Raw genomic sequence first — 14,655 nt, 5'->3', positions numbered from 1 at the left:
ATACAGGGAGAAAAAAGTCAAGGAGACAGCCCTCAGGAGAAATCAAGTCTGCAGACACCTTGAACCTAGACTTTGTAGCCTCCAGAACCATGAGAACATAAATTTCTGATGTTTAAACCACCCAGTCTGTGGCACTTTGTGAGGGCAGCCTGAACAAAGTGATATAATACATAAGAGACAGGTTTTTTTTTTTTTCTCCAAATCACAGCCAATTGGAGGAATCAGAGAAAGTAGGGAGTCAGGCTCTTCCTGGGGTATCACTGCATTGCTCAAGGCCAAGGTGAATGGCCACACTTAGAAAGCCCTGTACCCTTACTCTGCTCCCTGACCACAACCTGCACTCCCTACACCCTGCCCAACCCAACCCAGTGCTGCCAGTCACCACCAGCCTGTGCTCTTTTGGATGAGAACCAGCAAAGGCATTCATTCAGATTCCTCCACTCTGGAAGCTCAAGACTGATTGATCTTGAATCAGGGACACCATCTTTCTCAGATGGAGTGCGTGGAAACCAGATGAGACAAGCCCAAGTGTGCAGAGTGGGGAGGACCCTGGAGGTCCTCCAGCCCTGGTTCTTCCACTGCTAGTTGTATGATCCAAAACACCATCTTTACTCCTCTCTCTCTCTGTCTCTCTCTCATTTTCTTATCTGGAAAGTGGCAATAAGAATCGTGCCTACTTCACGGGACCATTGCAAGAATTAAATCATTGGATTCATATGAAAGCACTTCATAATCTTTGATGTTTCCTGCAAAGACCAGGGAGGCATTAATTCCAACAGTTTAGAGCATTTGCCTTGTACCAGACCCTATGGACAGCATGCATTATAGTGGGGGTTATAATTTATGGCATCCCAAAAAATATGAACCAGATGATTAGAACGGACTAAGATGAATGGTATGGGGTTTTTGCCTTATGGAATTCACACTAAAGGAAGAGACAAGCAGTAGGTGATAATTCAGGCAGCCAGGGATATGGAATCCAGTCCACAGGCTGTACTCAGCCTCCTGACCCCATCTGCGGGTCCGGGAAGGTTTGCAGAAGACATTGTATCTATGTGGCTAATGAAGGCAGAAAATAAGAGTTAGCCTAGCTAGGGAGGCTAACTTCAGGAAGGAAGGACATGTCCCATCAAGGGACAGACAGTAGGAATAAAAAGCACTCAAGTGAGATAAGAAGGTGTGTGTGTGTCTTCGTTTGACTCTTCCAGAAGCAGACTTTGAGACAAGGATTTGGGTGAAAATAATTCACTTAGAGGTGGTCCCAGGAAGCCAAAGTTAGGCAGGAGAGTGGGAAGAAAAGGCAGGGCTGAATTATCAGACTCATAACCTCTGGGTGGGGGCGCCTGGAGCTCAATCCCACTGGGAATTCGGGAGCGTGTAGAAAGCCTACCTCACAGCTCTCTGGCCCAGGGGATGAAGGAGCTGAGGACCATAAGCCACTGGCTGAGAGCAGCTCTGAGGAGCATTAATTTCCTGGAGCGGTGAGCCCACTGCTCCCGCGGGCAGAGTGCCCTCTGGCGGCCAGAGGAAAGCTCCATGCCAAGCGATGCAAGGGCCCACAGGGGGACTTCTGTGAGAGGAGCTCAGGACACCTGCAGCATCTGCGACCGTGCCTAGGCAGGAGCACAATGCTTCGGTGTTTCTGGAACACGAGGTCCAATGCAGGGACTCACAGGCAGTAGAGGCTGAAGAGAAGGGTGGAGATGAGGGCATGAGTCTATGAATCTGCGTCATGCGGCTGTGTTTGCACTTTATCCTGAGGGCAATCATGAGCCACTGGAAGGTTTTAAGAATGGGAGAGACATGGTCAGTGTTCTGTGTTTAAAAGATCACTCCAGCCACCACAGGGAACATGCCTTTGGATGGGACAAGATGAGTCAGGGAACACAGCGTGGGGAGGAAAACCAGTGGCCCTGATAAATAGCAATGGCAGGAGGAGCAGAAAAAAAAAATACTTGAGATGAAGAAAGCCAGCAGAACTTGCCAATGTATTGAATCCAGACGTGATGGGGAAGAAGGGGTCAAGGCATCTCTGAGCATCTCTAACCTTGATGACTCGGTAGCACTGAGGGAATGAGGGAGCAGGTTTAGGGGGAGAGAAGAAACATCCAACATTTATAGCTTGAGGAGTATGAGGACAACCCAGCGTGGGGCCCAGAAGCTGGGAGCCCGGGAACAGGAGCTGACTTGAAGCTGACTTGAAGACTCTTGTTCAGAGTCTGTCCCACCTGAATGTTGGTGAAAGGTTGAGAATAAATAAGATGGCCCGTAAATGTATGAACATTGGCCCAGGCAGTAGGTCAAGGACAGAACCACAGCAATCACCTACACTTCAGATGGGAGACAAGCCCCCCAAAAAAGGCATCTCTGAAGGAGCCAGGAATAAGGAACACAGATGCAGCATCACCAAAACAAGGGAAGTCAAGAGGCTCATGGTCTTGCTAGTGATGAGCACACCAACCTGCACAGGTGTCCCTAAGGACACAACCCAGTACCTGTGTAGTGATTTTTTTTCCACTTTGGCTGGCAGGCTGACCTGCTCTCAGCTGATATGTGAATGAACACTGCCAGGGTGGCAACGGGCAGTGGAGGGAACCAGTTTGAGAAGTTTGGATGAAGAAGAAGAGAGACTGGTGGGTGGTCACAGGTGTGTTCAGGATCCAGGGTGTGTCATACTTCTCCATATAGGGAACATTTGGAGAGGGGGAGGGATGTGGGGGAGGAGTAAAGAAATAAAGAAAAGGATCACCACAGGAGGATGTTGCTGAAGAAGTTAGAAGCGGGGGCTGTTGACACATCTGGTAGAAACATTGACCTTTGGCAGCAGGAACAGGCATTGTCTGCAGTTGAAGCAAAAGGGATGAAAACAAGAATGAATGTAGACACAAGGATGAGTATTGGAACAGAGCTGGGCGGCTCCCAAGAGCCTCAGATTTGCCACAAAGGCAAGAGACAAGATCATCTCTGGAGAGGAATCCAGTGGGGAGTGGAGTTAGGGACGGGGTGAGGGTTTGGACTCGCTACTGGAACAGAGAAGGAAGCTAGCCAAGGACAAGGGGTGTGCTGTCAGAACTCGGGCCCCCCACCCCGGGGCTGGAGACCATGAATTGTCAGTGGTCCTATGTGGACATGATGGTGTCAGAACCCTATTGTCTGTCCTTCCCGTGGTAACCTGTGTGTGGGTGTAGACATACACGTGCGCACGGGGAGCATCACTGCAGAACCTTGCCTCTACTGACTGTTTCTGGCTCTCTCTGTGTGTCTGTATGTCCAGGAGCTGTATTCTCAATCCTATGATGCCGTCGGGGTGATGTTCGCCTCCATCCCGGGGTTTGCTGACTTTTACTCTCAGACTGAAATGAATAACCAAGGAGTGGAATGCCTGCGCCTGCTGAATGAGATCATTGCTGACTTCGATGAGGTAAAACCAACACCTCTGAAAGCTACTATCACCGGTGGGCATCACTATTGTCACACCACATTCACTGTAGCAATAGCCATGTTTTGCACTCACAGAGCTCCAGGCTTCAGTCTGAACACAAACACGTATTAGCTAATTTAGTATCGCGGGAGATAACCACACCATTGTTTTTCCATCTGGGGGATCAAGATCAGAAGGCTCAGTAAGGCTGGGTAATCTAACCCAATGGCAAACAACCATCGAATGGCAAAACCAGGACTTGATTGGAGGCTGGTGCTACTCAGACATTGCAGAGGCTGGGCACTGATGGGGACATTTCTCCATCTGTACAAAGTACCAGAGATGAAAGCATCAATTAGCATTTGGTCAGAGACCTAAATACAAGTATATACATGCTCCAGGTAGTGGAGGCTCCTGTTAGGCTCCAAGAGTCTAAAGGACACATGACATGAGGGGATATACTCATACTACACTGTATTTACATTAACAGACTTGGCAGGTGCAATTGTCCTCGGATCCTCATGTTCTAGCTTGAGGTAGGGCACCGTCATCCATCCACTTGCCCAGGCCTGAGAAGGCAAGTGATTCATTGAGAAAATGCTCTGGAAGAAGCCATGCAAAGATGAGGGTTCATTGAGGTCTAGCCTCCTAGCCTGATCCCCAGGATCTCAGGAGCAGAAGTGGTACCACAGAGATGTTTCCCATGGAGGCAAGAGGGCCAAGCTTTTGTAAACCTGTGTTGGTCAGCCATTGGCTGTGGGCTGTCCCTTGTGTGTGGTGGTCAGGGGAGTGCCTCACTTCCCAGGTATTTCCAACAAGGAGGCTCCCAATGGCCCAAGGCGGTTCTCAAAAAAAAAAAAAAAAAAAAAAGGCTCCAGCAGTGCATTGTCAGCAGCCAGACAATGAATGCCATGGCATTCTTGAGAATGGCCCCATAAAGATGTAGGTGGCGAACAAGAGCATTTGTGACATCATTCAACAACATCCTCTCCCTCGATCCCCACATTCCATTTAGCTACTGAGTCCTATGGGTTCCTTCTTGATGGCTTTTTGGTCTGCCCCTTCCTCAGCATCAGTGCTGCCCCCTTCTTGCCTTGGGCCATCTTACTTCTCCCCTGGTTGACTGTGGCATTCCTGTACCTCACTTCAGCAATCACCAAAAGCACGACTATCTTTTCACAGCCTTTGAAACCTAAAGCCCATCAGTGGCTCCCTTTCACCAACTCCTCATGAGGTCACCTGAAGCTTTCCATTTGCTGCCCCTGTACCCTCTCCACCCTTACCTCCCACCATGTGCCACCCAGTACCCCCACCCAGCACCACCCAGCTGCTTACAAGCATGCCCACCTGGCTATTCCATACTCTGCTCTTTCTGCCCAAAATTATGCCATCCTCCCCATACCCTGTCCTGTCTCCCTCAACATCATGAAAACCCAATATTGAACAGTCCATTCAAACATCATCTCTACTTATGACATCTCTTCTAATCCTCCTTCTACCCAGGTAAATGTTGTCACTCCTATTTTAATGAAAAACTTATACCCTGAAACCTTCCATCATAGAGCCTGAAACTCTCCAGTGTACAGATCTGCCTCCCCAACTAGCCACTAGGTTCTGGGGCAGAGACCCATCTTATTAATATAGGTGTTTACCGCCTATTGCAGCAAATGCAAAACAATTTCAATATGTAACATTTAGTCGTCACTTATCCCTCAACAAAACCTACAGGATAGGAATATTAGCCTTTATTTTATGTTTATAAATATAAGTGAAGGCTCAGAGACATCAAGACAACCCAGGCTTTGCCACCATTTGTTGTTGGCAGTAGCACTGCCAATATTTGAACCTAGGTGTGCCATACTGTTTTGGTTTTTAATCATTAACTGGCATTTATGATTCCAGTTTTGTAATCAAAAAGGCAACAACGGCCATTTTGGTTATTCTAGGGATGGGGGTTGGGATCAAGATAAGTAAGACATAGTCACCTCCTGCTTCCACGGCTTCACAGTCTAGTGAGGGACAAGATGATTGAGTCACCTTTACACGGGAAGTCTGTGGTAAGTTTACTCATAAAGAGGGCCTTGTGTTTTGGAGAGTGGAGGGTGAGTACCTTTATTCCAGGTCTTCGTGGCAGGCCATAAGCTCATAAAGATAGAAATTATACTTTTACGTATCCTGTTAAATCCTCAAGGACTAGTGCTGTGCCTAGAACATAAGATGTTCATAATAGATGCTTACTAAGTATTTGCTAAAGGGACCAATCAATCAATTAATAAATGGTAGACAAAAAATCAGCTGGCAAATAGCAAGGAGACGATAAACTGGTGCAATCCAAAACATATATTTAAATTAAGAAAAATTAAAACACTAGACAAAAAAAAACAAAACAAAACAAAACAAAACAAAAAAAACACCCCTAACTGAAGATTGAGCCATCAGGCTTTGTTTTATTTTAAGCACTATAGCCCCCCTCCATCCTCCAAAAGTGCTCACGAGCATGTTTTTAAATTGTAGTAAATGAATTTGAACCAAATCTCTGTCTCTGTACCCCAATTTGTAGGCATCTGATGCCTTAAACACACACACACACACACACACACACACAGACAACGCTCTTAGTGGTAGAGGTGGGTTTTTGCAGAAGGAAGTTGGATTGGCTAGGAGAGGGGGAGATTGATTGGTTCAGGAGCTAAGTTTTAGACCAGAAGGAGGTGGGGAGGAGGAGCTGGAGAGAAGTGGGAGAAGAGAGGAGGGCAGAGATGAGGAGACAAGAAAAGGAGATGCTGGCAAAGATGCAGAGAAAGGGGAACCCTCTTAAGCTGCTGGTGGGAATGTAAACTGGCATAGCAGTTCTGGAAAACAGTATAGAGGTTCCTCAAAAAGTTAAAAATGGAACTATCCTCATGACCCAGCAATTGCACTACTAGGTATTTATGCAAAGGATACAAACACAGTGATCCAAAGGGGCGTCTGCACCCTGACACCGGGGCTCCTCACCGTACGGCCCCCACTTCATGGAAGGCCGAATGGTGCTCCCACACCTCACCACTCCATGCAGGACTAGTGAATTAATACAGGGGCTGATTCGGAACCACATTATGCCCCTAGATGCTTTTAGCTATATGCAGGATAAATGTGCTGCATGGACATTAGATGAAATGATGAGGCCTCTTGCTGTCTTCTGATTGACTTCTGAGGAGGAGCAGCTTTGCCTTGGCCTGAAATTGGCCCTTGGCCAAGTAGTTCCAAGAGAAGAGCGGAAGGAAGAGTCCCCCTGTCCCCTCAGGAAGCTGGGGAAAGGCAGGTGTAAGGACGTGGCGGGAGGGAGATGGGCACTCGAAGACATGCCAAGATCCCTGAGCTAACATTTTAACAATTGTAGGGCTGCTAAGATACCAAACCTGCTTAGGGGTATCTCAGGGCAAATGTCAGACATGATCCAGGCTGAAGACCTGCAGGCTGCTCCGGCCACTTCCTTTTCTAGGTATAGTTTGTGGAAGCTCAACCAGGGCTTCAGGAAACAAAAATAATAAACAAAGGTTGCCTCAGCTGTGAATCGGGCTACACACACACACACACACCCCAAAGCAAATCACAAAAGCACCTGCCAATGTTTTCCCTTATTTCCCAGAAGAATTTCTCTCCAGCTGGAATTTTTCTGATTTTCTTAGCTCTGGATTAATTTTGGGAGGATGCCTATAGCAAGACGTGTAGAAAACACCTTCTCGTCATCTTGGTCTGGCCCACCTGTCTGCCCAGCCCCAGGGTGGCATGAGCCCCTCAGCATATTTCAGTCTTCAAGGGAAACAGAGAGTTGGACAACCAGAAGTTATGTTTATACCTGCCAACATAGGGAAATAAGAGAGTAGGGAAATAAGAACTTAGCCCTGGGAGCCAAGGAGGTTTGGGTTTTGAACCTATGCTGTCCACTCAGGGCTGGCTTCATGGATATGTGACCTGTGTGGCGTGGGCAGTGAGACACAGTCAGAATCTAGGTATCCTTGAAGGTGAGCTAGGGATCTTCTGAAAGGTTGGATGTGGGTTGTGATGTTTTTATCCAAAACAACTGGATATGATGATACTCCTTAAAGAGTTATCTGGGCACACCCATCATGGCACCTGGCAATTAGCAGGTGCTCAGGAAACATATGTTGACTGCCCAACTACATGATTCTCAGAGAGAAAAGTAGCTGTCTCAAAGATGCTAAACCAGGCAAAAGTAGTCCTCGTTATGAGCCAGGGACCTCTTTCAGGAAAGCCCCCGTCTTCTCAGGACTAATACCATTGCCTGGATCTGTTTCAGCTGCTCGGTGAAGACCGGTTTCAAGACATTGAAAAGATCAAGACCATTGGCAGCACCTACATGGCTGTGTCAGGCCTGTCACCTGAAAAACAGGTAAAGGAACTCCTTGCACTCAGCCACAACATATGGCAGGGGCCTCACTGTTGTCATGTCGCTGAAGGCAGTGGGGCCACTGTCACCAGGCTGTGTGGGGAGGGACTGGTAGGGAGATAATCTGATGAACTGGATTGTCTAGTTGGGTGACGTACATTTGCTCCTGAGGGAAGTAGGATCTACTCGATGAATGGATGCTGCTTTATGATTGAGAAACCTCAAAAAAAAAAAAAAAAAGAGAAACCTCTAGGCTCCATTCTGAACCTTGTTGTTGACTTGATAAAATCAGGGTGAAGAAATACCCTAGATATGATTTAGTTGTGAGTGTTACCAAACCCCTAGTACCAGCCTGTTTTTTTGTTCTTGTGGGATTATTAATAATAATAATAGCTTCCACTCTCTTGAGGGCTGACTGTTTGCCAGGCATAGTGCCAAGTGGGTACACCAGCATCTACCTTCCAGGGTTAGTGGATGAATGACCTGAGACCGTGTCATGCTCCCCACACAAAAGCCTTATACCCAGTAGATCCTCAACAAATGCTACATGGCTATGAGTCTAAGTTACTGGGAAGAAGGAATCCTCATTTCTTCCTCTCATTCTTCCTTCGCTTGCTTTCCAACTAAGAACATAGAAACATTCCATGATCAGCTATCTGGTAAGACACCCCCATTAGTCATTGGGTGACTGGCACTCTATAGCAGGGGTCCACAAAGTATGGCCTGCTTGCCAGATCTGACCCACTGTTTTTGTCAATAAAATTTTATTGGAACACAGCCATACCCCTTATTTATAGTTTATCTTTGGCTCTTTCCAAGCTGAAATGGCACGTTGAGTAGCCAGGACAAAACCTAAAATATTTACTATTTGGCCCATCACTGAAACGATTCGCCAACCTCTGCTCTGGCGAGGCACGAAGTGCTTTCACACACACAATCTCACACAATCAGGGAGGCAGGCAGGGCACGGACACTAATCACTCATTTTACAGATGAGGAGATTGAGGTTCAGAGAGGCACAGAGTGCTTGCTCTACTTTTCCCTCAGGAGATCCATGAAATGTCTATGTGAAATGTCCCTTAAACAGTGTGAGTGCTTCAAAGGAAATACAGATTTCCTAGGCTGGAAACACTACACATGCAGGGCCCCTGGGTGGCTCCCAGTGAGGAGCCTGCTTCTCCCTCTGCCTGTGTCTCTACCTCTCTCTGTGTCTCTCATGAATAAATAAAATCAAAAAAAAAAAAAAAAAGAAACACTACATGTGCAAACATAAGAGCCCAAACACACACACACTCACACACATACACATCAGTGAACACACGCAGGTATTCATGGTGTGTCAACCCGCCAAGACGAGTGTAGACGTGAAGAAAGGAATATGATGAACCACGCATATTCCACTTGCTTAAGCAAGTCTGCCATCATCCTACATTTCGGGGACCCTGCCCACTCAAGTGTACAGGGGCTCACATACCTGGTTGTGTCCATCTTAGGGCTGCACAGCTGGGTTAGGACATAGGGCAGTCCCTGCTGGGGAAAGGTTCACATTCACCATAGTGACTATTGTTCTTGTCTCTCCTCTGCTCCAGCAATGTGAAGACAAGTGGGGCCATTTGTGTGCCCTGGCCGACTTCTCCCTCGCCCTGACTGAGAGCATACAGGAGATCAACAAGCATTCCTTCAACAATTTCGAACTCCGGATTGGTGAGTCACAGCTGGCAGTGTGGCAAAGGGACCCCCCCACACACATAGCTGGCTGGCCTGGCTCCATCAGACCCTCCCTTGCCTTGGGCCTCCCTTGCCCTGGGCCTCCCTTTGTCCTGCGAGATGCAGCGGGCTCAGGGTGACCTTGCAAGGACCAGGGTGGCATCAGTTCAGGCCTGTCTGGCCTCCTTCTTAGTCAGGGTGCCAGAAGCCAGGGAAAGATCATGGCCTGAGTGCAGAAATGCAGCGCAAACACTATGCCATACCTGCCTTTCCTGCAACGTGCTTGTGTGGTTTCCCATCCACACATGGCCCTGCTGGGGGAGGGAGCGGAGTGGCCTGTCATTTCATCCTGACTTCAGGTCCTCTGATGCTGTGGGCCAGTGTGCTGCTGCCTGGTTCCTCGGGACAACACCTTAAAGCAAAAGCAGGATTGGATTCCTAAGGATGTCAGGTGCTGTGTTCGTGCAGGGACAGGCAGAGAGCCTCTTGGCTGTTCACCTGGCCACACAGCTCATCCTTCCTTGAGCTTAGAGACACCCTTGAACAACACGACAATGCAACAGAAACCACAGTGATGTGATGAGTGACCCTTTATCATGTATAAAACTTGCCAGTTTCTTCAGGATCCCTGCTGATCTTCAAAGACCTCCTCCAGCACAGTGTGACAATCCCTGCTCCGGTCCACATTCTGCTTTCATATTGGGTAGACACAGGCCCAGAGATGGGGAGCAATAGCTTAACAATCACGCAGCCAAATGGATGCTCTGGCAGTGGCTCCAAGACTTGGGGACAGCCCAGTGACATTCTGGCTGCCAGGCTGCAGGCTAAAATGGCCTTTGCCGCCGTCGTCATGGTTCAGGTGTCCTCTGGCCAGCCTGCCGTCTAACTGACTTGGCCATCCCTGAGTAGCTTTCAAGAAATGGAGGTCAACAAACCCCAGCATCTGACTTGTCAGCTCTCACAAATGCCACGCACCTTTGTTCATCGAAATAAAAAGAAGTCATGTTTGTGTTCTTTATCTACAGCTGGGGTGTTCAGGGCCTATTTCCACATCATCCATTGATCCTACATGTCCTCTCTGAAATCATTGACCACACAATTGAACCAGGACTGAAAAAAAAAAAAAAAAAAAAAAAAAGTAGATCTTCAACCCTGAACGAAGTAAGGGTCAGGGACAACTCTGGGTGGGAAATCTCAGAGTGTTGGCATAGTTCAGAGGTTAGGATATCATTTGCCCAACTTCCCTGGGCCTCTTAGTTTGTGTTTTGGGTCTGCTGGGACCGACTGTATGACATTGGGCAAGCCTTTCAAACCCTCTGAATGTCAGTTCCTCGTGTGCAAGCTGGGCACGATATTATTTCCCCCCAACACCCGCCTTGTGGTTGTAATGTGGAATCAGATGGGGTAATGCCTGGGAAGTTCTCTGCAAATCATGGAGAGATCTTTGTCCCTGTGAATCCCATGCAGTCTGCAAGGTCTTTCTCCGATTTCTCAGCCACTTCTATTTTATTTTGTATGGGGCAGGGAGGGGCTTGCTCTTCCCTCTGCCTGGAATCATCTAACCCAGATATCTGCATGGCTTGTCTTGTCACTTTCTTCAGAGTCTGCTCAGAAAGGCCTTTCCTAACCACCCTTCTCCAAAATGCCCCCCTCCTACTTCTCTCTCCCTCTAACCTGATTGATTTTTCTTTATAGCCTTTATTATTCATTGATATATTACTTATTTTGTTTCCATCTCTCCCCAGTAGAAGGTAAGCTCCACGAGGGCCGGGGCTGCACGTCTTTTCTTTCCCACCATTTCCCTAGTGCCTGGAACAGTGCTGAAACTGTGCAGGTGTCCAGCCAGTTTTGTAGAATACATGAGAAATTCTAAGTCTAATAAGAAGGAGACACGCATACCCACCAACATGATTAGGGAAATGCTATCCGTCCTAGAAGAAGTCTATTTTTCTTAAAAGTGGAGTCATTGAAACTGTCTTATAAGGCATTTGCCAAATAAACTGTGGGATGGGGCAGACAGGATAGTTCATAGGGACAAAGGCATAGAGGTGGTGGTGGCCAGCAGGTGAGGAAAATTCAAGCAGTTGAGCTTGGGTACAGTGTGAGGGAAGGTAGAGGGGAAAGTGGTGGTGAAGGAGGCTGACCAAGCAGGCAAGAGCCAGATTCGAAAGGCCCTTGGCTGTGATCCCAGGGCACATGGGCATCATCCTACAGGCAAAAGGAGCCATAGCAGGTGTTGAAGTGAGTTGGAACTTGGTCAGACGGGTGCCAGCAAGAGCCCTCCCACTCCAGCAGCAGTGTGGAGGATGGTCTGCAGGAGGACAAGGCGGGGAGACTGGGAGACCTGTTGGGAGGCTTTGGCCATGGACCAAGGAATGATGCTCAGGACCTGGATGCAGGCAGAAAAGGAAAAGTCACCCAAGCTCTCAGAGCACTGTAAAAGCAGAGGCTGGAGGAGACCCCAGGGTCCTGTCTCCTGGTCCAGTGCTCTGTATGTCTCACAGGCCATGATAAGTCAGCGTCCATGTGAGAATAATAATAACTTCCTCTTGCGCACCCCCTGGTTGTCAGCCACTGTGCCAAGGCTTTACTTCCATTATCTCAATTCGTCTTCTACTTTGCAGATGAGAAAAGTGAGGTCCACATAGGCTAAGTAACCGACCCAGGCCACCCAGGTGTCATGGGTGACTGAGGCCGGATCTGGGCCCTGCGGTTTATCCACAGAGACCACACCCTCACTGGTCACTCTCCCAGCAGAACTGAGAACACCTCACTGATGTCCCTCTCCTCTCATCTCTCACCCGTTTGGTCACTCGCAGGCATCAGCCATGGCTCGGTGGTAGCTGGCGTCATCGGCGCAAAGAAGCCACAGTATGACATTTGGGGCAAAACCGTGAATCTGGCGAGTCGAATGGACAGCACGGGGGTCAGCGGCAGGATCCAAGTCCCCGAGGAGACCTATCTTATCCTGAAGGACCAGGGCTTTGCCTTTGACTACCGAGGGGAGATCTACGTGAAGGGCATCAGTGAACAGGAAGGAAAGATCAAAACGTACTTTCTGCTGGGAAGAGTCCAACCCAACCCATTCATCCTGCCTCCGAGAAGACTGCCCGGGCAGTACTCCCTGGCCGCGGTGGTCCTGGGCCTGGTCCAGTCCCTCAACAGGCAAAGGCAGAAGCAGCTTCTCAATGAGAACAACAACACGGGGATTATCAAGGGTCATTACAACCGGCGGACTTTGTTGACACCCAGCGGACCAGAACCTGGAGCCCAAGCTGAAGGCACCGACAAGTCCGATTTGCCATAAAAGCATTTTCTTTGTGTTTCTTTTTTTTGTATTTCTTTTATATATAAAATAAATATACTAATAAAAAGGTTTAATTTTTTTTAGAACGAGGATGGTTTCATTGGTCTTTGGCTACACTAAATTGAAGCTAGGATTGAGTTTCTCTTCCATCGCAAACACTTATTGGCCATCTCTGATGTACAAGGTACTTTGGGAAACAGATAAAATAAGACCACGTCCCTGACCTTGAGAGGCTCACAGTTGAGTGTGAAAGAGGGACGTGTAAACAGACATTCAACACAGCCGCCATTTATTGAGCCCCTGTCATGTGCAGGGCCCAATGCCAACTCTTTACATAATGACCTCATGTAACCCCCATAGTACCCTGTAAGTCCCTTCAATCAGCACGTGTTGAGCTCCCAGTGTGCCTCTGCTTTCCTAAGCTCCAAAGAAATCTGGTGAAAATCTTGGCCTCATAGAGCTAACATTTGGAGTGAGGTTAATAGACAATATTCCTATAAACCAACATGTAAATGATCTACTTCCAGATAGGGGTAAATGCAATAAAGAAAATCAGGACAGTTAGGATAAAGAACTGGGGGTCAGGGATGCTGTTGAATTGGAATTCACAAGGAAGGCTTCTTTGAGGCCCTGCTGTTGAATATGAGCTTTAAATGACAGCCAAGAGGCACCCCCGGAGAAAAGTGAAGGAGTCAGAAGAAATTGGGAAGGCCCCAAAGTGGGGATCAAGCCTACATGATCTGTTGGAACCACAGTTACAACATCAGTGGGTGAGGAGGCAGTTGTAGGTGGGTTACAGCCTCTCCTGGGAAGACTGCATTCTCCACTCCTCTCCCATGATCACAAACACTACCAGGAGAGTTTGATGCAGATGAGAAAGCTCAGGAAATCAAAAGATTTTCCCCAGATCACGTGGTTAGTTGTAGAACTAGGATCAGAGCTCTTTGGGTCGGTCAACGCTGACCGCTGTAGCAGGTAACTCTCACTTCAGTGGCTGAAGCACAGTGAGATTTGTCCCACTCATATCCTGTTGGACGTAGGGCAGGGGGACCTCCATGCAGTGATTTCAAGACTTAACCTCCTGCCACTGAGGTTGTAAAGCACTCTGCTTGATCCTCTATGTCCAGCCAGCTAAAGAAAAGATGGGAAGGAAAAGGTGTTGCTCAGAAGGTCTTAGGCACCTGGCATGGAAGTGGCACATTCTTGCTCTGTCATCATCCAGAGCTCAGTCATTGGCCCCACTCACTATAGGGGAAGTTAGGGAAAGGGGTCTTCCTGTGTCTACTACTAAGAGGAAAACGAAAGGTAGTGAGAAGCATAATCTCTTCCATAAGAATCTACACTTGTCTAAGTTCACCGCTGCAATCACTGAGCTCTTCTGGTAAGTTCTGTGTTAGAAGAATGTGCAAGGTTTAAGTCATGGAAGGAGAAGTCTAAAATCTAAACCATTCTCTAGATTCTTGACGTTTAACAACAGCCCATTCAGAAGAAACCTAGCTCCAGGGGACACGCTCTCAAGGAAACATGTACCTGAAGTAGCTCAGTGAGGACCCCCTGCCCCAGTAGAAGAAATACTGTCTCCAGAGAGGCACAAAGCCCAGGCGGGGGGTGGGCGTGGGGGCCTTGAACACTGAGCTGTCTTTGGAATGGCCTTTGCTCTCAGAAACTCTACATGTATCAAAGAAATACATGAGGTCCCAGTGGAGTGAAAAGAGGGTATCAGGTGAAAGCCTCTGTCAACTATAAAGCCTTCCTAACACCAGGCTTCATTTATTACCTTCACAGATGCAGAGAAAGCCTCCAGGTTTATTCAGGGCAAGCTGCTAC

At 48.0% G+C, this 14,655-nt stretch overlaps 1 protein-coding gene across 3 annotated transcripts in view; it reads left to right on the top strand.

Moving 5' to 3' along the window:
- Positions 1-12,918, top strand: part of ADCY8 (adenylate cyclase 8) — a 214,798-nt gene extending 201,880 nt beyond the window's left edge. For all 3 annotated transcript variants that reach the window (XM_077847269.1, XM_077847267.1, XM_077847266.1), the window contains 4 exons: positions 3,275-3,421; positions 7,725-7,817; positions 9,404-9,518; positions 12,341-12,918. In XM_077847269.1, the coding sequence (XP_077703395.1) occupies positions 3,275-3,421; positions 7,725-7,817; positions 9,404-9,518; positions 12,341-12,828 (843 nt within the window). In that variant the 3' untranslated portion in view covers positions 12,829-12,918. The remainder of the gene's footprint in view (positions 1-3,274; positions 3,422-7,724; positions 7,818-9,403; positions 9,519-12,340) is intronic.
- The last annotated feature ends 1,737 nt before the right edge of the window (positions 12,919-14,655 follow it).

The sequence above is a fragment of the Canis aureus genome, chromosome 14, assembly GCF_053574225.1.
Source record: "Canis aureus isolate CA01 chromosome 14, VMU_Caureus_v.1.0, whole genome shotgun sequence".
Classification (NCBI taxonomy): Eukaryota; Metazoa; Chordata; class Mammalia; order Carnivora; family Canidae; genus Canis; species Canis aureus.
This window is presented reverse-complemented; position numbering and strand designations above follow the sequence as displayed.